Source organism: Peromyscus maniculatus, chromosome 4 (assembly GCF_049852395.1).
Source record: "Peromyscus maniculatus bairdii isolate BWxNUB_F1_BW_parent chromosome 4, HU_Pman_BW_mat_3.1, whole genome shotgun sequence".
Taxonomy (NCBI): Eukaryota; Metazoa; Chordata; class Mammalia; order Rodentia; family Cricetidae; genus Peromyscus; species Peromyscus maniculatus.
This window is the reverse complement of record NC_134855.1, coordinates 68,949,870-68,971,852: the sequence shown is the minus strand read 5'-3', so window position 1 is coordinate 68,971,852 and position 21,983 is coordinate 68,949,870. Positions and strand designations below refer to the sequence as shown.

At 59.4% G+C, this 21,983-nt stretch overlaps 3 protein-coding genes across 13 annotated transcripts in view; 2 read left to right on the top strand and 1 right to left on the bottom strand.

Annotated features, from left to right (window-relative positions):
• Dgkz (diacylglycerol kinase zeta) overlaps positions 1-10,980 on the top strand; it is a 42,129-nt gene extending 31,149 nt beyond the window's left edge. For all 8 annotated transcript variants that reach the window (XM_016002822.3, XM_016002821.3, XM_076570040.1 and 5 more), the window contains 27 exons: positions 1,271-1,327; positions 1,600-1,668; positions 2,441-2,512; positions 2,603-2,719; positions 2,802-2,873; positions 3,146-3,241; positions 3,459-3,541; positions 3,637-3,697; positions 3,784-3,897; positions 3,983-4,123; positions 4,635-4,713; positions 4,877-4,932; positions 5,021-5,083; positions 5,179-5,252; positions 5,334-5,445; positions 5,737-5,936; positions 6,220-6,320; positions 6,430-6,509; positions 6,608-6,677; positions 6,815-6,855; positions 7,418-7,557; positions 8,248-8,279; positions 8,541-8,584; positions 9,103-9,223; positions 9,739-9,772; positions 9,974-10,073; positions 10,291-10,980. In XM_016002822.3, coding sequence (XP_015858308.2) covers positions 1,271-1,327; positions 1,600-1,668; positions 2,441-2,512; positions 2,603-2,719; positions 2,802-2,873; positions 3,146-3,241; positions 3,459-3,541; positions 3,637-3,697; positions 3,784-3,897; positions 3,983-4,123; positions 4,635-4,713; positions 4,877-4,932; positions 5,021-5,083; positions 5,179-5,252; positions 5,334-5,445; positions 5,737-5,936; positions 6,220-6,320; positions 6,430-6,509; positions 6,608-6,677; positions 6,815-6,855; positions 7,418-7,557; positions 8,248-8,279; positions 8,541-8,584; positions 9,103-9,223; positions 9,739-9,772; positions 9,974-10,073; positions 10,291-10,407 — 2,346 coding nt within the window. In that variant the 3' untranslated portion in view covers positions 10,408-10,980. The remainder of the gene's footprint in view (positions 1-1,270; positions 1,328-1,599; positions 1,669-2,440; positions 2,513-2,602; positions 2,720-2,801; positions 2,874-3,145; positions 3,242-3,458; positions 3,542-3,636; positions 3,698-3,783; positions 3,898-3,982; positions 4,124-4,634; positions 4,714-4,876; positions 4,933-5,020; positions 5,084-5,178; positions 5,253-5,333; positions 5,446-5,736; positions 5,937-6,219; positions 6,321-6,429; positions 6,510-6,607; positions 6,678-6,814; positions 6,856-7,417; positions 7,558-8,247; positions 8,280-8,540; positions 8,585-9,102; positions 9,224-9,738; positions 9,773-9,973; positions 10,074-10,290) is intronic.
• A 274-nt stretch (positions 10,981-11,254) lies between these two features.
• Positions 11,255-13,820, top strand: Mdk (midkine). 4 transcript variants are annotated; one of them, XM_016002827.3, is made up of 5 exons: positions 11,255-11,314; positions 12,316-12,392; positions 12,531-12,698; positions 12,796-12,957; positions 13,647-13,820. In XM_016002827.3, exons 2-5 carry the CDS (start codon positions 12,317-12,319, stop codon positions 13,670-13,672), a joined length of 432 nt encoding a protein of 143 aa, XP_015858313.1. In that variant the 5' UTR covers positions 11,255-11,314; position 12,316; the 3' UTR covers positions 13,673-13,820. The 4 variants fall into 4 exon arrangements, with proteins under 4 accessions (XP_015858313.1, XP_015858312.1, XP_015858311.1 ...); XM_016002826.3 differs by lacking the exon at positions 11,255-11,314 and adding an exon at positions 11,458-11,596; XM_016002825.3 differs by lacking the exon at positions 11,255-11,314 and adding an exon at positions 11,777-11,856.
• A 145-nt stretch (positions 13,821-13,965) lies between these two features.
• Chrm4 (cholinergic receptor muscarinic 4) lies at positions 13,966-21,794 on the bottom strand. Its single transcript, XM_006984340.4, has 2 exons — positions 21,606-21,794; positions 13,966-16,582 (listed from the first exon to the last, which is right to left on the bottom strand). The coding sequence occupies exon 2, from the start codon at positions 16,548-16,550 to the stop codon at positions 15,111-15,113; it is 1,440 nt and encodes a 479-aa protein (XP_006984402.1). The 5' UTR covers positions 16,551-16,582; positions 21,606-21,794; the 3' UTR covers positions 13,966-15,110.
• Positions 21,795-21,983: the final 189 nt, after the last annotated feature.

Genomic DNA, 21,983 nt, shown 5'->3' with positions numbered 1-21,983 from the left:
CTGAGTCAGATGCCTGCATTAACCTGCCTTTCCCCGTGTGTTAGCTGTTGAACCTTCCTCAGTCTTTAGAGTGAGCATGGCCTAGAAGTGAGCTTCGTTGACTGTTACCTGATGCCGTGAATTAGCAGGTGGTGGCCAGGGTCCTGTTTTACCCTGTACAGCCTAATTCAGAAGAGCCGTTGTGGGCTGGGGTTATAGTAGTTGTCTTGCATGTGCAGTACCCTGGCTTCAGTCCCCAGTTCCAGAAAATAAAAACAAAACAGTCAAACTTCCAAATGCTCATCTGTGACTGGGCCCATCTGTTTTCTTATATGCTACTGCTGTAAAGATATTTCCCGAGGACCATTTTCCAAGCATGCCTGTGGGAGGTGAAGGGGAATGCCAGGCCAGGTGCCAGTCAGGACAGGGAATAGGTCTGGCATGGAAGAGAAGAGCTCTCTTGCTTGCGGAAGTCCAGGCCATCATGTGACAAGTCTTTATGAACAGAAATGCCCCCAGCAAGGCTAGTTTGGGCTGATTTGTCCTGTCCCTGAATTGTCCAGTGAGGCTTTCCTGTGACTCTTCCGAGACTGAAGCAGGCACTGTGGGGAAAGAAAAGTAGAAATGTATCCTGGCTGGGCATAGTGGGGCATGCCTGTGATCCCAGCATTTGGAAGGCAAGACAATCTCTTCAAGTTCAAAGCCAGCCTGGTTTATGTAGAGAGTTCCAGGATAGCCAGGGCTGTGTGTGTGTGTGTGTGTGTGTGTGTGTGTGTGTGTGTGTGTGTGTGTGTGTGAGAGAGAGAGAGAGAGACAGAGACAGAGACAGAGACAGAGACAGAGACAGAGACAGAAGGAGGGAGAAAGAGAGAGAAGGAAAATGCAGCCCCATCGTGGAAGGTGACCATGAACCTGGGTTTAGCACATTGGCTAAGGGTCTCCAGGTGTCAGTCTGTACAGCCGCAGGAGGGATTGGTGTCTGCCTTCTCTTGAGCTGGGAATGCTGGAGGAGGAGGAATAAATAAGATGAGCAAACAGTGCTCCTACTCAACACAGTGTGAGGTGGACATGAACCCCGACCCCTACCCTAGCCTCTCCATCCCTGTATCCTAAATAAACAAAAGGAAAGATCCCTAAGGCCAGTGGTCAAAGGGGCTTCTGAGAGGGGGTAGCCATGTTCCAAGGGGTTCTTGGCATGATTTGGGACTCTCCTTGCCTGTGAGGTTGACTCTAGGTGACTTTGTTCAAAAGAAGGCTCTGACATTTTGGTGGTCACTGTAATATTTCACAGATCAATTTTCGCTGTAAGCCATCCTTCCGTGAATCAGGCTCCAGGAATGTTCGTGAGGTAAGCGTGCGGGGCAGCAGGGACGGACAGGGAGCAAGTACCTGAGGGATCCTCTGCAGTGCCACCAGGGGGTCAGTCAGCTTCTAGACTGGAGGTCTGGGGTCACTCAGAGAGAGAGAGAAAGAGAGAGATCCAACCTTCGCTCCAGGCCATGGAGAAGTCTGCAGTCCCTTTGATCTCTACAAGGGGCTGTGGAGGGTTCCTGTGGGCTGAGTTCAGGTTCTCCCTCTCCAGCCCCTCATTCATTGCCCTGACCTTTCTCCCCTCCCCAGCCAACCTTCGTAAGACACCACTGGGTGCACAGGCGACGTCAGGATGGCAAGTGTCGGCACTGTGGGAAGGTGAGGCCTGCGGAGGGCGCTGCCATGCTGCCCACTGGTCGTGTATCCAGTGTGGGGTCTCCAGTTTGCTGGCATCCAGTCAGTCCCCAAGCTCCCTGGCTCTGCCCTGGGTCTTTGAGTTGAGCAAGGGAGGGAAGAGGATTGTCTTCTGGTGTGGCTGTCTGACCTTTGAACTCTCATGGGGCCCCGTGAGAAGTCTATTGACTTTTCATTCACCCTTCAGTAGTTCTTTAGGGATGCTGTCTGTGTGTGGTGTCCTGAGCTGGGCAGCAGGCTCCCTGCCCCCTGGGCACAGTGGCTTGTGGACGCACTGCTCAGGACGTCTTCCCACACAGCACTGTTGTCCACTTGTTGACTGCTTGCCTGTTGACTCTCAAGAATGCAGGGGCTCATCCCTCCATTCTTTTCTCCTCCGTGTTCTACGCACACTAGCCCCTGATGAGGATTTGTGGACAGGACACGGATATGATGGTGCAGTGAGGCGGTGCCACAGAACTCTGTGGGGCCTGTCTAGGTCTAGGGGCAGGAAGGAGTCCCCAGTTAGGCAGCTCTGGAGTGCACACTCAGCTCTTCGCAGTCGGCTCCCGCTCATTCATGGGCTCCCGGCTGCCCTGCCCTGCCCTGCGGGCTTGTTTTACACTTGGAGTTTTGGGTTTGTTTGCTTTTGTTTTTGATGTGCTTTGTTTTCCTGGGTGAGGAGAGGTTGGTGGTGGCAGCAAGGCTGGGTCTCCACGAAGCCACCTTGTGCCCCAGCCACCCTGTCGGTCCACAGGGCTTCCAGCAGAAGTTCACTTTCCACAGCAAGGAGATCGTGGCCATCAGTTGCTCCTGGTGCAAGCAAGCAGTAAGTGGTCTCTGTGAGTCTGCGCTGGGCTTCCGGTGGGTCCCCAGTCTCATCCCGGCCCAGCTCAGCCTTGCCAATGCTGTCTTCCAGTACCACAGCAAGGTGTCCTGCTTCATGCTGCAGCAGATTGAGGAACCCTGCTCCCTGGGGGTGCATGCAGCTGTGGTCATCCCACCCACCTGGATCCTCAGGGCCCGGAGGCCCCAGGTGAGTCTCTCCTTTACTCTTATTATCTCTGCCCGAGGGGACTGACAAGTCACACCTCACCCACACCCTGATTCCTTTGCAGAATACCCTCAAGGCCAGCAAGAAGAAAAAGAGAGCGTCCTTCAAGAGGAGATCCAGCAAGAAAGGACCTGAGGTTAGGCCTGGCCTGCAGTCATTGAGGACGGGAATTGGAAAGGGGAAACTTTCTCTGTCCAGGGCTGTGGACCCGACTGCCAGTTTAGCCTGGCTCAGGTTGGGCTCTGGGGGTCTGAGGAGGTGGGGGATCAACGTCCTTGTTCCTTGTGGACAGGCCCATGGAAGGTCTGATGTGTGAGGGTGTGCTCACTTGTGGCAAGGGATGCTGAGGAGGATGTCAGCTAGGGCTTCCAGGACAGACAAGTGCCTTACAGGCTCTCTGTCTCCCAGGAAGGCCGATGGAGACCCTTCATCATCAGGCCCACCCCATCCCCCCTCATGAAGCCCCTGCTGGTGTTTGTGAACCCTAAGAGCGGTGGCAACCAGGTGAGCACAAGCTTTCTACCCGTGAGCCACGGGGAGAGGCGGCCAGTGTTACACCCGCCTGCCTGTAGTTGTTCTAAAACCATTTGGGCCTTTAGCCCCTACCTCGTTTTTCCAGGGGCCCTGAGAGGACCCTGTCCCATCTCACCATTTATTGTAGCTGGTTCCCACAACCCTGTCCCCTCATCCTCTCCTCACTGTCCCTCGACTGTCCCTGCAGGGCGCTAAGATTATCCAGTCTTTCCTGTGGTATCTGAATCCTCGACAAGTCTTTGACCTGAGCCAGGGGGGACCCAGGGAGGCGTGAGTACCCCACCAGGCTCTCCGGGACAGTTGGGGCTTGCCTCGCTCTGGCTCTGTCACATGTCTCCTGACTATTCCTGTCCTCCCTGGCCCAGGCTGGAAATGTACCGCAAAGTGCATAATTTGAGGATTCTGGCTTGCGGGGGTGACGGCACGGTGAGTTCCGTGAGCCGGGCTCATGCCTGATGCATTCCTCCCCCATCTCGGGCCTGGCTGACCCACTTTGCTGTGCCCTCCTCCAGGTTGGCTGGATTCTGTCCACCCTGGACCAGCTGCGCTTAAAACCACCGCCCCCTGTGGCCATCCTGCCCCTGGGTACTGGCAATGACCTGGCCCGCACCCTCAACTGGGGTGGGGTAAGTGCCCTTCAGAACAGGGTTGCCAGGGAGGAAGGGTATCCTCTGACCACAGGGAAAGCTCAGTCTCAGCCTCCTTCCACAGGGTTACACAGATGAGCCTGTGTCCAAGATCCTTTCCCATGTAGAGGAGGGGAATGTGGTACAGCTGGACCGCTGGGACCTGCGAGCAGAGCCCAACCCTGAGGCAGGACCTGAGGAGCGAGATGATGGAGCCACTGACCGGGTAGGTCAGCCAGGGCTACTGGGCAGGGGTTCATGAGTCGGGGATTCTTAAGGACCTGCTGGACGCTACACACTTCCTACCTGATTCTGGAAAGCCAAGTTCCTAGTTCTTCACATTCCAGCCTCTTTCTGTCCCAGGAGCATAAGGGTACCCACTACAAGCTGATTTATTACTCAGCCTCCTGGCACATGCCAAGTGAGGGCCTCCAGTGTGCCAGGCTGTGTTCTAAGCCGTGACAAGACTTAAGTCCCTGTTCCTGGAGGGAATATTGATAGAGTATATGGCATGTGGGGATGTAGTGCCGTTAGGGACCCAGCAGGTCCTCCAAGAACAGGGCCTCCCAAGCAGTGCTGCAGGGGTGGTTGGGGAAGCTTTGGCACACTGTTCCCTTGACTCGAAGGCCTTTAGAAGTAAATGGACTGAGCAAGGGTAATGACTGTTAATCTTGGCCTTGGGAAGAGCTGGCCCCCCGGAGTCACCTCCTCATCCCGACACCTTGACATTTTGCTAGCTGCCCCTGGATGTCTTCAACAACTACTTCAGTCTGGGCTTTGATGCCCACGTCACCTTGGAGTTTCATGAGTCTCGAGGTTAGCATCCTCCTGCTGAAGGAACCCTGGGAGGCCAGGGCAGGCGTGGGAGGTTCAAGGGTGTCCCAGGGAGGGCCAGACCTTGCTCCCTTGGCCTTCCTTCCCACCATAACCTGGGAAGCAGCAGCAGGCTGATGACACCACCACCCCTTGTCTCTACCAGAAGCCAACCCGGAGAAGTTCAACAGCCGCTTTCGGAATAAGATGTTCTATGCTGGGGTGAGTCTGGGGACCGGCTGTCCCCGGTGTGACACAGTGGTGGGGAAGGCCCTTGTCATGAGCTGATGACACCCTGCATCTCTCACAGACGGCCTTCTCGGACTTCCTGATGGGCAGCTCCAAGGACTTAGCCAAGCACATCCGAGTAGTGGTAAGGAGGCTGGCCGACACGTCCTGGGGTCCCGTAGGAGGGAGGCCACCGGGCTGTGTGCCTTCCCCAACTGTATCCCCCGTTCCTGTGTCCAGTGTGATGGGATGGACCTAACCCCCAAGATCCAGGACCTGAAACCCCAGTGCATCGTTTTCCTGAACATCCCCAGGTGAGGAAGCAGGGCTCCTGTGGGCCGTTGTTCCAGCCCACTGAGCCCACGCCTGAGCCCATCTGTTGCCCCCGCCCCCAGGTACTGTGCAGGCACCATGCCCTGGGGCCACCCTGGGGAGCACCATGACTTTGAGCCCCAGCGGCATGATGATGGTTACCTCGAGGTCATCGGCTTTACCATGACATCCTTGGTGAGTGGTCCTAGTCCTAAACTGTGTCTACCTTTCCCTTCGCTGGCCAGGGTAGAGCGGTCACCTCAGCTCCTTACTTGGCCCAGGGCTCCATGTCCTCTGCTCCCTAGCTGGATGATGGCTCTCCTTCCTCTTGGTGTAGCGGAAGGCACTTTACTTCCCATCCGATGAGGGAGTCTTCAATGCCTCTGTCTGGCCCCTCCATTCTGCATTCTGCCTTCACCAGAACACCTCTGGAAAGAGCAGAGCGTGCCCCGCCCACCCCCTGACCTGAGACTTGTGTGCCCACAGGCCGCGCTGCAGGTGGGTGGGCACGGCGAGCGGCTGACCCAGTGCCGAGAAGTGCTGCTCACCACGGCCAAGGCCATCCCTGTGCAGGTGGATGGGGAGCCCTGCAAGCTTGCAGCATCACGTATTCGAATCGCCCTGCGCAACCAGGCCACCATGGTGCAGAAGGCCAAGCGCCGGAGCGCGGCCCCACTGCACAGCGAGTAGGTCCCGTGTCAGCCGTCCTGGGCCGTGCGTGGGGCCTGGAGCCAGGCTCTGCTTTACTTGAGCTCTGGTTTCCTGGCCTGCAAAGGGCCCTGTCGTTGGGTAATAGGAGCACTTGCTTAGCATGCACGAGGAGGCTAGAGGTTGTCCTGGCATCCAAAATAAAGGGTTTGGGGAGGGAGGCAGGCAGGCTGCCCTCTTAGCACCTGGCCTTGCGCCCACCGAGGACTGGTATCCTAGGCAGGGTCCTTGCTGAGTTCCCTGTCCTTGGCCCCTCCACAGTCAGCAGCCGGTTCCCGAGCAGCTGCGGATCCAGGTGAGCAGGGTCAGCATGCACGACTACGAGGCTCTGCATTACGACAAGGAACAGCTCAGGGAGGCCTGTGAGTGGCGGCAGGGCTCGGGCGGGGCGGGGCGAGCGGCTGCGGGGCTGCCTGCAGACATGCAGCAAGGACATGCAGCTAGCTGCTGAAAGGCCTCTCTGTCCTCCAGCTGTGCCTCTGGGCACTGTGGTGGTCCCTGGAGACAGTGACCTGGAGCTCTGCCGTGCCCACATCGAGAGACTCCAGCAGGTCAGCACACACAGCAGTGGGAGCAGCAGCAGGTGGAGCCCCCCGAGCTTTCTTCCCAGACTCGCTGTGGCTCAGCTGACCTTTGCTTGTCTCACCAGGAGCCCGATGGTGCTGGAGCCAAGTCCCCGATGTGCCACCAGCTGTCATCCAAGTGGTGTTTCTTGGATGGTGAGTCTGCCTTGCAGGGTCAGGTCTGCAGGGCTCTGGCCTGCTAGGCCTCCTTTGAGGGACCCTGGGTTGGGCAAAAGGAGACTTGGGCCGGGACAAGGGCGCTCCTCATACTCAGCCAGCCATCTCTTCTCCAGCCACCACCGCCAGCCGCTTCTACAGGATTGACAGGGCCCAGGTAAGCATTGCAGACCTTCTCTGGGCCTCACACACCCACACCTCTGTAGGCAGGTTTCAGGGTTAGCCGCACAAGCCAGGCATGCTCACCGCAGCCTCATGGCCATATACTCACATGCCTGTGGCTGTGGCTCACATGCCCCCACCCTCCAGGAATGCACAGGGATGGTGCCAACAGAAAAAGCTGGCATACCCAGAAAAGGCTTTCTGGGTGGGTGGAAGGGAGGGCCCGGAAGCACAGTGCTATCCAGGGAAGAAAGCAGCCAGGGCTAGATCCCTGGCTTAGCGGTGGGAAGTGGTTGTTGAGCTGGTGAGGGCACATAGAGAGAGCGGTCAGGGGCCAGGCACCAGGCGGGGCAGTCATGGAAACGGGGCGGGGCGGTCGGGGCAGCAAGAGGGACTGCCCCCCTCTCCCTGCTGCCTGCCCCGACCGAGTTCCTTCTCTGAGAGAGGCTCTTCAGGGCCTCTGCCTTGCTTCCTGCCCCCTAAACCCCACCCCCCTCCCTGGGGACTAAAGGCCGTGTGCCTGGCACTGACCTTCAGTTCTAACCCTCCCTCCTCAGGAACACCTCAACTACGTGACAGAGATTGCCCAGGACGAGATTTATATCCTAGACCCCGAGCTGCTGGGGGCATCAGCCCGGCCTGACCTCCCCACCCCTACCTCCCCGCTCCCTGCCTCCCCCTGCTCCCCCATACCCCGGTGAGTCCCAGAGCCCCCGCAAACCACCGCTCCCCTGGCTTTAAATCCTGTCTGCTGGCTACAGGCTTGGCATTTCCGCCCTTAGCCACAGCCTGAGCACTGGGGAGCACCCGGCTCTGTCCCTCTGCAGGGGTGCTCCTCAGGGTCTGAGCACTCCCCCTGCACGCCTCTGCCTCCAGGCCTGTTACTCAGGTGCCTGAAAGTGCAGGTCCAGACAGGCCACTCTCCAGCAGCTGTCCCTGTCCCTTACCACAGTACCTCCGCCCAGGTCCCTTGAGGTCCCAGGCCATCCTCTGGACTCCTGCCCCGGCCGCCTCCCACTTGCCCCTTCTCAGACACCCTCCCCCGAGTCTCAGCTTGGCTTTTCTCTCTCAGAGGGATCTTTTCCAGGAATGCCACCTGAAGGTTGGGAAGTATCCAGTCCCCAGTCCCCAGCTGCTTGGCTACACTGCCCTGTCGTGTTTTAATAGCACTTCCAAATCCTTATTTATTGGTTGGCATGAGCTAGGATGTGACCCCTGGGATGGCGGGCGAGGTCTCCGTCTGTCTGGCTCCCGGCTTGTACTCCCAGTGTGTGATGTGCAGAAGGCACTCCATAAACTTGAAGCGATGAAGGCCACCGTGGTTGGGGCCAGGGAAGGTGGCCAGCTGGGCTGAGCTGGGTCACAACTCACCCTGTTCTGTTTGCAGGTCATTGCAGGGGGATGCCGCACCACCTCAAGGTGAGGCCCCTCCCCCTAGGGCCCTGCCACTTTCCTTTCCCTGGTCGTGGGTGTGAGTTGAGTGCGGGTCAGGGTTCACCCATAGCTGACGGGCACAGCCATTGAGTCCTGTGATCCCTTTCCTGTGCAAGCCCAGCCCTTAGCACATCTGCCCAGCACGCACCTGCCATGGACAGTGGTACATCATCACACACACTAGTCACACGTCAGCCATGCCCAGGCCTCGGACCTCAGGGTCTGATGGACAGATGTTCTGTGCAGGTGAAGAGCTGATTGACGCCGCCAAGAGGAATGACTTCTGCAAGGTACTCGTCAGAGCTCAGCTTTGCCCCTGGAGCCCCTGACCCTGGGAGGGGTTAGGCACTTGTCTCATCATCTGGCCCTCCACGGGGTTGCCCTGTCCAGGTGACTTACTACTAGGGGCTTCCTCAGCCATCTTCTGTCCCTGGTACTCGGAACCGGGTCAGTCTTAAAGGAACCACGGGCTCCAAGGCTTGGTTGGCTGTGCATGTTTGGGGAGTCCCTCACATGTAGGAATTAAAGACTTGTGTCTCAAGAGACACCTCAGAAGCCAGGTGTGATGGCACACACCTTTAATCCCAGCACTCAGGAGGCAGAGGCAGGGGGATCTCTGTGAGTTCAAGGCCAGTCTGGTCTACAGAGTGAGTTCCAGGACAGCCAGGACTACACAGAGAAACCCTGTCTCAAAACAACAAAAGCCCTCAAAGGCTCCTAGCATGGAACTTGGGTGAGCCAGTGCCTGGGTCCATGCTTGTGGAGGGAGGGAGACCCAGCTCTGCGCTGCCCTGCCCACTGCCCTCAGCTCCAGGAGCTACACCGAGCAGGAGGAGACCTCATGCACCGGGACCAACAGAGCCGCACACTCTTGCACCACGCCGTCAGCACGGGCAGTAAGGAGGTGGTCCGCTATCTGCTGGACCACGGTAAGCTGCGCCCCTGGGGCCGGGGGAGGAGAGGGCTGGCCCATCCTCAGTGCTCTCTCCCTGGTGCTGTGCTCCTGGGGCTGGGGGAGGGGGGGGCTGGCCGATCCTCAGTGCTCTCTCCCTGGTGCTGTGCCCCTGGGGCTGGGGGAGGGAGGGCTGGCCGATCCTCAGTGCTCTCTCCCTGGTGCTGTGCTCCTGGGGGGGGAGGAGAGGGCTGGCCGATCCTCAGTGCTCTCTCCCTGGTGCTGTGCCCCTGGGGCTGGGGGAGGGAGGGCTGGCCGATCCTCAGTGCTCTCTCCCTGGTGCTGTGCTCCTGGGGCTGGGGGAGGGAGGGCTGGCCGATCCTCAGTGCTCTCTCCCTGGTGCTGTGCTCCTGGGGGGGGAGGAGAGGGCCGGGGGAGGAGAGGGCTGGCCGATCCTCGGTGCTCTCTCCCTGGTGCTGTGCTCCTGGGGCGGGGGGGGGGGGGGGGGGGAGGAGGGGCTGGCCGATCCTCAGTGCTCTCTCCCTGGTGCAGCGCCACCGGAGATCCTGGATGCGGTGGAGGAGAAGTGAGTATCTGGGGCATGGCCCAGGCCCACAAACCACCTTCAGTCCCAGCCCTTCGGTCACCCAGGGCCCAAGAACCCTCTCTGACCAGCATGGGGTACCCCTCCCCCTCCCGCCAAACTCCTGCCCTTTCTGATGGCTATTGGGAGAGAGCTGGGCAGGCCCAGGACTAGAGGGGTCCACAACCAGCCCCTGCTCCCCAGCGGGGAGACCTGTCTACACCAGGCAGCCGCCCTGGGTCAGCGCACCATCTGCCACTACATTGTAGAAGCCGGGGCCTCCCTCATGAAGACAGACCAGCAGGTGAGTTGTCTGGCAGAACACAAACCCACCCTTTCCAAAAGGTGGGGGCAGGGCTACGAAATTTGAAGCTGGTTCTGAGCCAGCGCAGTCCAGGCCCTGAGAAACCTGAGCCAGTAGGGGAAACCTTGTGACCTGTGAGGTTATCCATCCCCCACAGGCTGGGGAGAAGAGCCCCTGCCCTCTCCTGAGGTCTGGGGGCCCTTTCACCCTTCTCCAGGGCGACACTCCCCGGCAGCGAGCTGAGAAGGCTCAGGACACCGAGCTAGCTGCCTACCTGGAAAACAGACAGCATTACCAGATGATCCAGCGTGAGGACCAGGAGACGGCTGTGTAGTTAAGGGGACCATGGATCAGCGAGGGACACTACCAGAGGACGGGAGCTCTCCTTGCCCACCTCACCGCCACATTCCCGTTGGACGGCCATGGGGGGACCCTGCCCCAGGGAAGGAGCCCCGTGCCACCCCCTGAGAAGCCGCTCAGATCTAGGGCTGGACTCTGAGGAGCTGGACTCTCACCTGTCCTTGGGTTCATGGGGAACAGGAGACAGGCTGGGCTGGCTGGGTCCCTCCAGGGTAGCCTTCCCCCGACCACGGCAGATGGAAGGGCAGGAAGGAGCCCGCACCGACAGGGAGGCCTGCTCCCAGCAGGATGTTGGCGAGCCAACTGGTCCTCTGGGCTGTCTTCTGGGTGCCTAGTCCTTCTCTCTGACCCACCCTCCCCGGGCCTCCCAGAAACTCAAGAGCCCGCTGTATTCACCTGCCCGCTGCCCTGCTTGGCACCTCCCCTGGTGACCCTCATGTACCCAGTCATTTCATTTCGGACTGTATGGCCTGGGGTGGGGGTGGGGCTCCCACGGCGACTTGTTTACAGCTGGGTGTGACTCAGTAAAGTGAATTTTTTTTCCTTTCTTGTTTTCTTTTTTTTCTTGTGTGGGTCTCTGATAAGCAGCAGCGTGTGCCGGGTTAATTTAGGAGTGTGGGAATGGCCACCAATATCTCAGACCGTTGCAGGGTTCCCGAACTGGGGTGACTATGCCCGGCTCCTGACCTCGGCCTGGCCGCTTAGGCTCGTAGGGCTAGAGGCGGAGCTGATTTCCTCTGCTTCCCGCTCCTGCTGGGATGATAACAATGAAAGTGAAAGAGGTGGGGCGGCCGGGGGGCCCAGGCTGGGTTCTTTGGTCCTTTGGCCCTGCGCCCTGGAGCAGTCCCCTCCCCCTGGCCTGTACTGGGGATCGGGTGGAGGTGAGCCCGAGGCCCCAGGGTCAGGGGTGGGCGGTTATCACCTCCGGCGAAGCTGGGTCTGGAACTCCTCAGACGGCCTGTGTCAGCTACAAGATTTACCCAACTCGGGCCTGCGGGCTTCCCCTCCCCCCGAAGCCCTTCCCTCCTCCTCCAAACCTGCGCTAGGAAAAGGGTCTCGAGCCTTGCTCGCCCGCAGCCATCTGGGGTCCCCGGTCCCTGGCTCCCCGACACATCAGAGCCCCTCCTTGCCCTCTGAGTGACCTGGTCCCCAACAAGTCGGAGGTGAGCCAGGCCTGGAAGGGCAGGGTCGTGGGTGCAGAGGCCTCCCCGGGCCTGTGACACCAGGCGGACTCGGGCCCCCGCCGAGGGCAAGCCAAGGGGTGACCTGAGCGCTGTCTGGGCTGCACGGGAGGAAAGGGGACCGGCCCAAACCGGGGAAGGGGTGGGCGGGAGGAGGTAGAGAGCTGGGGCTCCGGAGAGGACTTGAGCCTAGAGTGGACGGGCAAGGCGGAGCCCCAGGGCCAGAGCCCCAGAGATCAGAGGTGAGGGGCACAGGCGGGAGCCCCGGCTCGGCAAAGGGCGGGAGTGGAGGCGGGGACTAGGGGGGTCTGAGGAGGTGCGGGTTTGAGGGGAGGGGGCGGGGCGGGTCCTTGCATGGGGTGGGGGGGAGGGGCGGGGGCCCATGTGACCGGCTCAGACCGGTTCTGGAGACAAAAGGGGCCGCAGCGGTCTTAGCGGGACGGGCCGTGGCGGGAGGGAGCGAAGCATCAGCATCGCGCCGCCGGCAGTGAGCGAGTGAGCGCGCACAGGGGGCCCGAGGCGGGGGTGGGGAGGGAGGCTGAGTCCCGGGATGGCGGCTGCGAGTCCGCCCTCCGTCGCCCCCTGGTCGGCCCGACCCTTTGGGCCTGGAAAGTGGGCCAGGTTGGGGTGGGAGGTCCTTCCCGCGCTTCCCAGCCGGGGAGGGAATGGGCGAGAAACTCTAACCCAAGCTTTTCCTTTAGGATGCAGCACCGAGGCTTCTTCCTTCTAGCCCTTCTTGCCCTCCTGGCGCTCACCTCCGCGGTGGCCAAAAAGAAAGGTGATGGGTGGGTGGGGTGGGCTCGGGGGTGAGGGCAAGGCCGGGGATGGGCAGGTGAGGCCGCGTGACCCAGGGATTGGTCTCCGAAGGAGTCTCCGGGCCCGCCACGTCCTTAACTCGGTTCCTTGCACCCTGTAGACAAGGTGAAGAAGGGCAGCCTGGGGAGCGAGTGTTCCGAGTGGACCTGGGGGCCCTGCACCCCCAGCAGCAAAGACTGCGGCATGGGTTTCCGTGAGGGTACCTGTGGAGCCCAGACCCAGCGCATCCATTGCAAGGTGCCCTGCAACTGGAAGAAGGAATTTGGAGGTGAGGTGGGGCACGGGAGGAGGGCAGGAAAGCCGGGGGGCGGGGGGGGGCGCACCACCCTCCCATTTCTCACCCCGTGGGGCCACTCTCCCGTCAGCCGACTGCAAATACAAGTTTGAGAGTTGGGGGGCGTGCGACGGGAGCACTGGCACCAAAGCCCGCCAAGGGACCCTGAAGAAGGCTCGCTACAACGCCCAGTGCCAGGAGACCATCCGCGTGACCAAGCCCTGCACCTCCAAGACCAAGTCGAAGACCAAAGGTCAGTGAATACCGTGGGGTTGTGGATCTGGCTAGTTAGTGACTTCGTGCCGTCACGTCGGGGCAGTCTTAGATTTGGGAATGGGCAGGTCCTTGAGGGCCACTCTCAGGAGGTGCTCAGCCCTCTTGCCCAAGTAGAAACTACTCTGTTGGATCATTCGATCTGGGTTCCCGGGAAAGGCTTGTCTTTGTCACCTGAGGAGGTTTGGGTGGGGTCTTGGGGGAGTTCGCTGTGCCCTTAAGACTGTAGGAAAGATGTCTCAAAAGGCCGAGCTGCCGCCTCACCCGCCACAGTCACTGAGGCCAACAGGGCGGAGGTCAGTCTGCCCACTTCCCAGGTGAGAAACTTAGGCAAACTCTGATCCTGGATGAAAATAGGAAGTAGAAAGCCAGGCATGGTGGCTCATGCCTACACGCTCAGGGCTGAAGCAGCAGGAAAGCCGTGAGTTCAAGGCTGCAGAGTAAGACCCTGTCTTTAAAAAAAAAAAAAGTTGTGAGGGGGAGATAAAAAGTCGAGGGAGTCGAAAGGCTTGGCATCACAATGGCTGCCCTTTCCCACCACTTCCAGGTTAACTGATCCAAGACCACTAGGGGGCAGGATTTCCTCTCCTTGATGTGCTTAACTGTTGTGGGAGGGTCTCAGCCTCCCTAACACCTCACTCACAAGTGCCTTTCTTTCTTGTTTTCCAGCCAAGAAAGGGAAAGGAAAGGATTGACGTCAGGATGCTGGAGAGCCTATCTGGAGAGCCTATGGCCTTCCCTGGGTCCCGGAAGGAGCCTTCCTCTCCCACCAGCCCAAAATATAACCCACCAGTGCCTTTTGTCCACGACGCCCTGCCTCTGCCCTCTCATGCCCACACCAAGTGCCCAAAGTGGGGAGGGACAAGGGATTCTGGGAAGCTTGAGCCTCCCCCACAGAGGGATCTGATTCCCAGCACCCCATTTTGTCCTCCCCACCCTGATACCTGTTACTAAGAAATGAATAAAATGAGCTCACATTTTTTTTTTTCTCCAATAAAAGCTTTTTTAATATATAAAAGCCCCTTCCCAGGGGATTTGCCATGGAGCTTTGTTGGGGGTGGGGACAGATGGGCCGAAGGGGGTTGAGGGTAGCTAGGAAGTGCTCCCAACCGCTCAGGGAAAGAGCAGGACGTTTATGAAAATGTCTTCCGGAGCCCCTGGGTACCATCTCTCCCAGGAACCACAGGGCTGGGGGTCAGGGAAGAGAACCCAGATCGCTCACTTGAACTCTGCCTCACCTAGCCAAGAGTCTTGGTCCAGGCTCTTGCCGGTTTGGAAAGTTCTCACTGGGGAGAGACAAGGGTGCTTGCTCGCCTCACCTGCCAAGGAAGCCTGTATGGACCAGGGTCCCCTGCCGCCCCTTCTTTCCCTGGGGCCCCTCCTTCCCTCGCGCAGAGGCAGAGGGAACCTGCCCTTCATTGGATGTGTGACCTGGGGCGGGGGGTGCTCTGGACAGCAAGACCCACCACTATTTGACTGTCTTGGTCCCCTGGAGTCTGTATCTTGGCTTGGCTTCCCAGTTGCCCCGTCCATATGTGACTGCTGGCCAGGAAAGGGACAGAAGTGACAGGACACCTCAGCCTGGCTTTCCCCCACCCAGAGCCTGGCTGAGCAACCATGGCAGGAAAATCTCTCACCCTGGAGTGGGACTTGGGTGCAAGGGAAAGGCTGAGCCTACATGCAGGGGGAGGGGGTGCAGGGAGGCGGAAAGCACCGATTATTACAGCAGAACGGGGTCCCCCACCCTTCCAAGCCTGGCTCCTTTGCTCCTCTCAAGATGCTCCTGGCCTCTGCTCTCCTGTTCCTTCTTCCACCTCTGCCGATCGTTGGCCTTGACAGGGCAGCTGCCCACTCCCAGCCATTGTTCCCCGTCCTCCTGAGGCAGGGTGACAGGCAGGGGCCAGGGGGTGCCAGTTCAGACCCTCCCTGGGCTAAGCCTCCTGGGCTTCGGTAGAGATCTGCTCTCCAGACCCAGCGAGGAGCCTCTGGTGCCTCACTGTCTAAGAGACCTGTTCTCTTGAGCAGATGCGAACTCAGAATGGGGCCGCCTACTCTCTCCTCCACTGCCGGTGAGCCCACGTGGTTCCCCGGGACACACTCATGACACCAGCACCTCCTAGGGCACCTGCCTGTCTACCTGGCTGTGCCGATGTTCCGATACTGGCACAGCAGGAGGTGCCGGAAGGTCTTTTTGAAAGTGGCGTTGCAGAGCGCGTAGCAGGCAGGGTTGATGGTGCTGTTGACGTAGCAGAGCCAGTAGCCGATGGACCACACCCGCTCGGGGATACAGCTCTGGCAAAAGGTGTTCACCAGGACCATGACATTGTAGGGCGTCCAGGTGAGGATGAAGGCCAGCAGGATGGCAAAGATGGTCCGAGTCACTTTGCGCTCACGGGCCGCCATCTGCCGCTTCTTGCGCACCTGGTTGCGAGCGATGCTGGCGAACTTTCGGGCCACATTGGCTGCTGGGCGCATGCCAGCTGGCGTGGCGGGTACAATCTCGATGGCTGTCACGCACTCATTGCCCGTCTGCTTTGTTACAATCTGAATCTTGGACCATTTAGAAGCGGGGTTGAGGGTCCGTGGCGGCTGCAGGGTAGGGGCGGGCAGGGCTGGTGTGGTGGCCTCTGTGGTGGACAGCTCTGTGGGTGGCCGTTCCTTGGTGTTCTGGGTGGCGCTGCCCGAGCTAGACTCATTGGACGTGTCCTTGTCGGCCACTGGGCGCGGGGGCGGGGGCAGGGCTGGCGGAGGGGCCTCTTCTAGCTTCCCGTTGCGCAGTTCCTCTCGAGAGGCGCCCCCTGGCGGAGGCTTCTTGATACTCGGCTTCATCAGGGGGCTCTTGAGGAAAGCCAGCGTCTTGGCCTTCTTCTCCTTGGGGCCCTCGGGTCGATGCTTGTGGACTCGACTGCGGCTGGCCAGTGAGATGTGAATGTACAGCACCGTCATGATGACCACGGGAAGGTAGAAGGCCGCAATGGCCGTGCCAAAGGTCACTGCCGGGTTGGATAAGAACTGGATGAAACACTGGTTATCAGGCACTGTCCTCTTGCCCACCACAAACTGCCAGAACAAGATGGCAGGGGCCCAGAGCACGAAGGACAGGACCCAGGCAGCCGCAATCATGAGGCCGGCCATCTTCGTGGTGCGGCGGGCAGGGTAGGTGAGGGGTTTGGTGACGCAGAAGTAGCGGTCGAAGCTGATGATGAGAAGGTTCATGACAGAGGCGTTGCTCACTACATAGTCCAGAGCCAGCCACAGGTCGCAGACCACCGCGCCCAGGGGCCAGTAGCCCTTGATGATATACACGGTGTAGAGGTTCATGGAGAACGCACCTATGATGAGGTCGGCGCACGCCAGGCTGAACAGGAAGTAGTTGTTGACTGTCTGCAGCTGCCTGTTGACCTTGATGGACAGCATCACCAGGATGTTCCCCACAACAGTCACCAGGCTCAAGGAGCCTGTCACCGTGGCAATGAACACCATCTCCACTGTCTCCAGGTGGTTGTGGGTTGCCGTGACCAGGCGCACAGACTGATTGGCTGAGCTGCCATTGACGGGTGTGAAGTTCGCCATGCTGAACCCAATTGGATGCAGGTGGGCAGGGGCTGGAGGAGGAAGGAGACAGGAAAGGGGTGAATTGTTGAAGAGGTTGAGGGGGTACCCAGAGATGACCAGGAGCCACCGTGGCAGGAGGAATTTCGTCCCGGAAAATGTCAGGGAACTCTGTTCCTCAGCTTTCACTCACTTTCCTGAGCGCCTCGGAGGGGCGGAGAGCTGTAACCAGCTCAGGGCTGAGATTACAGAGGCAAATGGAACACACATGGTTCCCATCTCAGAACGGACAACCTAGTCTGGGGGGAGCTAGAAACATGTGAGGGAAAAGAAACCGCTAGGAAAAAAAATACAGAGAGGGTAGAGGGAGTGAGTCAGAAGGCGGGAGAGCGGCTGATCACGGGCCTCCCCCCGGGGCGGATGACAGGGAGGCAGCCATGTGAAGAGCTGTGGCACATGGGATAAGGGCAAAGGCCCAAAGACATGGTCAGTGTGGATGGAGCCCAGGGAAGCCAGGGCCAGGGGGAGGAGTGGCCCCAGAGGCTGGAAGGTGGAGAGCAGAGAGAAGCGCTCATTCGCTCACTCAGTCATGTCTTTCCCAACTTGGGTACTGAAGATCGTCCCCAGGGCCACACGTGGTAGATATGTACCACACGGGTGTGCTTCTGAGCCACATATTCAGTACTACTTGGTCGTTTCTTTTCTTTCTTTTTTCTTCCTTTCCCCCCCCCCTTGAGATAGGGTCTTACTGTGTAGACCAGGCGGACCTCAAACTCAATCTGCCTGCCTCTGCCTCTAGAGGGCTGGAATTAAAGGACTGTACCACCATACCCAGCCACTTGGGCCTTTCTTAACTAAACATCGCCAAGCTCCAGAGACTTATTCTCCCAACCCTGCACTGCACACAGAGGCAATAACGAAGGAGTATGCATCAGTGGCCGGCACCTGCAGACAGGCAATAATGCAGGAGTCCACATTAGGAGCTGGCACCTGCAGACAGGCAATAATGCAGGAGTCCACATTAGGAGCTGGCATCAATTGCCTGCTAAGTTTCTACATTCCGTGATAGTGTGACGATCTTGCTGCATCGTCACAACAAACCTGAGGCAGATATTGAGGAAACAGGCACGGAGGGGGTAAATAACCTCGGTGGCTATTAAATAAACCGTGTTTCCTTGATGTCCTGTTGCTGGTAGATGATCCTAGAGCTAAGGCACAGGACTTGATGGTTCTAAGGGTTAGGAAGGTTACCCAAGAGACCAGAGGAGGTGGGGGGGGGGGCGGGGGCACCTGGGAGAGGAAGAGGAAAGGCGAGATGACTCAAGAAGTTCAGCTTTGCCTCCCGAGCCCAGCCCCGGGGGATGAGTGGACAGTGCGGGCAGCTTCGGGCTCCCCGCTCCCCAGGGCTCCAACCACAAGAGATGAGAAAACTAGGAGACCCAGGAGCCGAGGCAGCTCCGCCTGATTTCCTAAGAACCACGGCCAGTCTAACCTCCCTCGGGGACCCAAAAGATGAGGGCATCACCCCAGAAGGAACCTGCAGCCAGCGCCTGAGAGTTCACATCCCCCACAGAGGGTGACCCAGCTGAGGTCCGACCAGGCCCCTCCCCTGAGTCTGCCTTCCCTCCCACCAGGCTCCCTTCGGCTCTCTTCCTCCCTTTCCTCTTCCATACATGTGAGGGAGGCCCACGCCCAGCACTGTGCCAGGGCAGCCGCTCAGCCCAGCCTCCTTCACACCCGCCAACACACAACCATTCCACATACGCACACAGGCTCCATCGCAGCCACACGCAGGTTGTATACGCAGTTATATGCGTCTGTGTGTGTGTGTGAGAGAGAGAGAGAGAGAGAAAGAGGAAAAGAGGGTAGAGCAGCCGGCTGTGGAGGAAGAAGCACCAAGTCTGCAGCCTGGGTTCAGTAGAAGGCCAGCAAGATCGAGCTGTACAGTCTGAGGACAGCCATCTGCCCTCCGGTTCTTAGCATCCTCGTTTACAAAAGAGGGGATCTTGTCCCACCACAGCCTCTGAACAGCCAGGTGATCGATCCAGTTAGCACCTCAGCTTGCTCTCCAACTGGAAATGGCCCTGCAGGCTGCAGACACATGCCAAGCTCGGCCCCGGTCCTCTAGCCCCTCCACAGCAGACACAAGACCCTGCCCTTCTGGCTTCAAAGTTAAGTTCTCCTGTTCTAAATCCTTGGGTCAAAGGGGGACAGGAGGAGAAGGAGCAAGGCCACCTCCAAGGTCACCCCAGGAGTCAAGGGCAAAAGACTCCTTTCAAGAGTCTCCACGGTGCTGTTCAGCCTCCGAAATGGAGCCTCAAGCGTCAGCCTCTGAGCTGGGAGGGTGGTAGCGTCAAGCACAGAGGCCACCTTTCCCAGGACACTCACTGGCAGGGGCAGGGGTGAGCCAGGGAGGGAACCATTAGCACACACCAAGGAAAACCTCACTTTAGTCTCTCCGGGTCAGAACACAGCCGGCAGCCAGCAGGGTAAGAAGTGGGTGAGGGTGGGGAAAAGATGCGTGAGATAGAAAAATACAGCATGTCTTGTTTATTGAGTGTTAACCTGAGTCAGGCGCCCCTTGGAGCTTTTCCTAGAGATGGTCACGTTTAATGCCTAGAGCAGCCAGAAAAGGCGGTGTGCTGTGGCTAGCCTCATCCGACAGCTATAAATGTCCTCTTATGGAAGAGCTCCGTGTTAATGAACTTGGTGAAAGTCATCCGGTTTTAAGCAGGGGTGGGTCAGGATTAGCACCCAGAGACACTTTCTCATCTCCACGGTACCCCCAAAGCACACCAGAGAGATGCCCACCAGATGCATCTTAGATAGGGAACCCTCACATTCCATCCAGCTCCCTCACTTGGGTTTGACCTTTTGTCCTCTTGGGACCAGAAACAGCCTTGACAAGTAAGGGACCAGATGAATGGTGGGTGGCTTGGTCTTCCCGGGACCCTGCCAGATGCAGACTGGGTACAACTCAGTTTTCTCAACTCGGTCCCAGTTTTCTTTCCGGACTTCTCTGATTCTCTCTCAGACGTTCACACGGCAACACACCCGCGGACACAGTTTTCCCCGAATCTGGCCCAACTAGGATCTGGGAAGGCAAGCAGCCGTCGCCCTGACCTGTGCGCACCGCTAGATGGCAATGTCGGTCCCCGGGTGCCAGCTCCGGACCCTGAGCCAGTGGCCGCGGTTCACCACGTCCCCAAGTCCCAGTGCAAATCGCGAATACAGAAAAGCCTCAGGGCAGGCTTCTCCTACAAGGGACCAAAGGGAGGGGGACGCCGACAGACTCTGTGGCCTTAAGCTGGCACAAAGGTTCCCTAGGTTCGGCCAGGGGCTCGAAGATGAGAAACTTTGGGGCGTCGGGATTCCACCAGCACCTCCCAGGGCACCCATCAAAGAATGTGTAGGTGGGAATGCGGGTGCAAGTTCTGTTTGTGTGTGACTACCCGAAAGGAAAGCGCGAGTAGACACTAGTAGCTTCCTTCCTGCATGTGCCAGTGTGTGTGTGCACCGCCACGCCTGGATACTGGTGCGCCTTTGGGCGCGTGAGCATGCCAGCGCCATGTGGACACGTGCGTGTGCATGTGTGTGCGTGCCTGAGGTGCTATGGTCTGGCTCAAGCTCACGGGCTTGGGTCGGTGTACCTGCGAACCTGTGTGCCGGACCATCAGCGAGTGACCAGTCACATCCAATGCCCATGGCGGGAACCCCCGGGAAGTGCCCGGCCTGTGGGTGGGGAAAGGGCTGAGAAAAGACCAACATTTTGGTTGCGAGGAAACCCTTACTTTGGAACCATTATCTTAGCGGCCCGGGCACCTGGTCCTGTCTGCATTCTCAAGAATGGAGAACGCGCAGTCCCAGCGGTGGACTTTTGTCAAGAAGCCTCTGCTATAGCCGCCCAGTGGAGCCGTGAGGGTCACCGGGCTCAGTTCCGAGAACCCTATGCCTTGAAGGCAGCAGCGGCAGAACCTCCAAAGGGGGAGCCCAGTCGAGGCTTGGGTCGAGTGTGCGGTTCTCCTTCACTCTTCGACCTGCACCCGCTGGAGAGGCCCTGTCTAGTCCCATCGGTCAAAATAGGCATCGAGTTCCCAGGCCCCGGGCTCAGGTATACCCAGAGGGCCACCTCAGGGCTTACCCTTGGCCCATCTCGCATCTCCTCCAAGTCTGGGTCCAGGTCGAAAGGGCCAAGGCTCTCCGATGCCCCGCCCTCCCATCAACCCCAGGCACGCAGTTCCTGTCGTCTCTGGGCGTGGGCATGTGCTTCCGCGGGTCCTCGAGCCCCTTCCCCTGCTGGGGACCAGACGGGAAGAGGTGCTCTGGGCGCCCGCGGGGTGGCTCGTGGGGGTAGGTTTTCGATCATTAAGCCATCACTTTAGGGAAGCTATGGCCTCAGATCTGTCCCCGGGGCGAGGAGAAGCTTTATGTACTTAAGGGGAAGGGAGAGGGGCGCGGGATTTTGGGCCAAGTCATTGTGCCCAACACTTCCTCTGAGAGCTGGGAGGGTGGGGGACACGGAGACTGTATTTCCCCGGATGGGTAAAAGCAGGGGTTAGTCCTGGAGAGGGGGAAGGGTGCCAGGAGAGAACAGGGGTGTTTTCCGTCGGGGCTCAAGGTCGCGGCCAGAGGACTCCACGGGCTAGAGCGTGCTGGTGGATCCGGGTGGGCCAAGGTGGGAAGGGAGGGCAGAGAGCCGGGCGGGAAAAGGGAGCTTTGGGGATTCATCTTCCAGCGCCCTATGGAGCAGCCAACCGGGAGGGAGTTAGGGAGTGTGGGTCCTGACCCGACGGCTGCCCAGCTTTGGGGCTGAGGCTGTGGGCTGGAACTCTTCTGCCCCTAGCCTTCTGGGTGATCACCAATCTCTGGAGGCGCACCTGGAGAAACCTTTCAAAGACCCGAGGCCCTTCTTCCAGAGGGGTCCCCCACCCCTGAGCTCTCCGCCCCTTCCGCACCGCGCTTGCCCCTTAAAGGGGTCTGGGATCCACCTCTGGAGACCCCCAGAGGGTCCCGGGGCCTCAAATCCTCGTCTTGCATAGGAGCCCCCCGCCCCCGCGCCTCCGCGGAGTTACTCACCCGTTGCTTCTGTCTTGCTCCGCTGGCGCCGACAGACGGCGGGACAAGCCAGAGGCCTCGCGAGTTGGCGGGGTGGGCGACTGGGCCGGGGGCCGGGGGCGGGGACGGGGTGCCAAGGGGCGGCCCCTGCTTCGCCTGCAGCTCCGGGCGCTGTGGCTCCGACTCGCGCTCACGCTCGCACTTTTCCCCGAGCCGCGTGATGTCACAGGGAAGCAGCCAATCGTGGTGGGGACGCACCGCCCGCTCGGAGCCGGTCACCCAGCGGCGACGCGCGGGGGTCACCACCTGGAGTGTTGGACACCCTTGATGCTTGCGCCCCTCCCGGGAATTGGCTAGCGACTCGGGACTCCAGCACCGAGGGCACCGCCCACAGTCTCC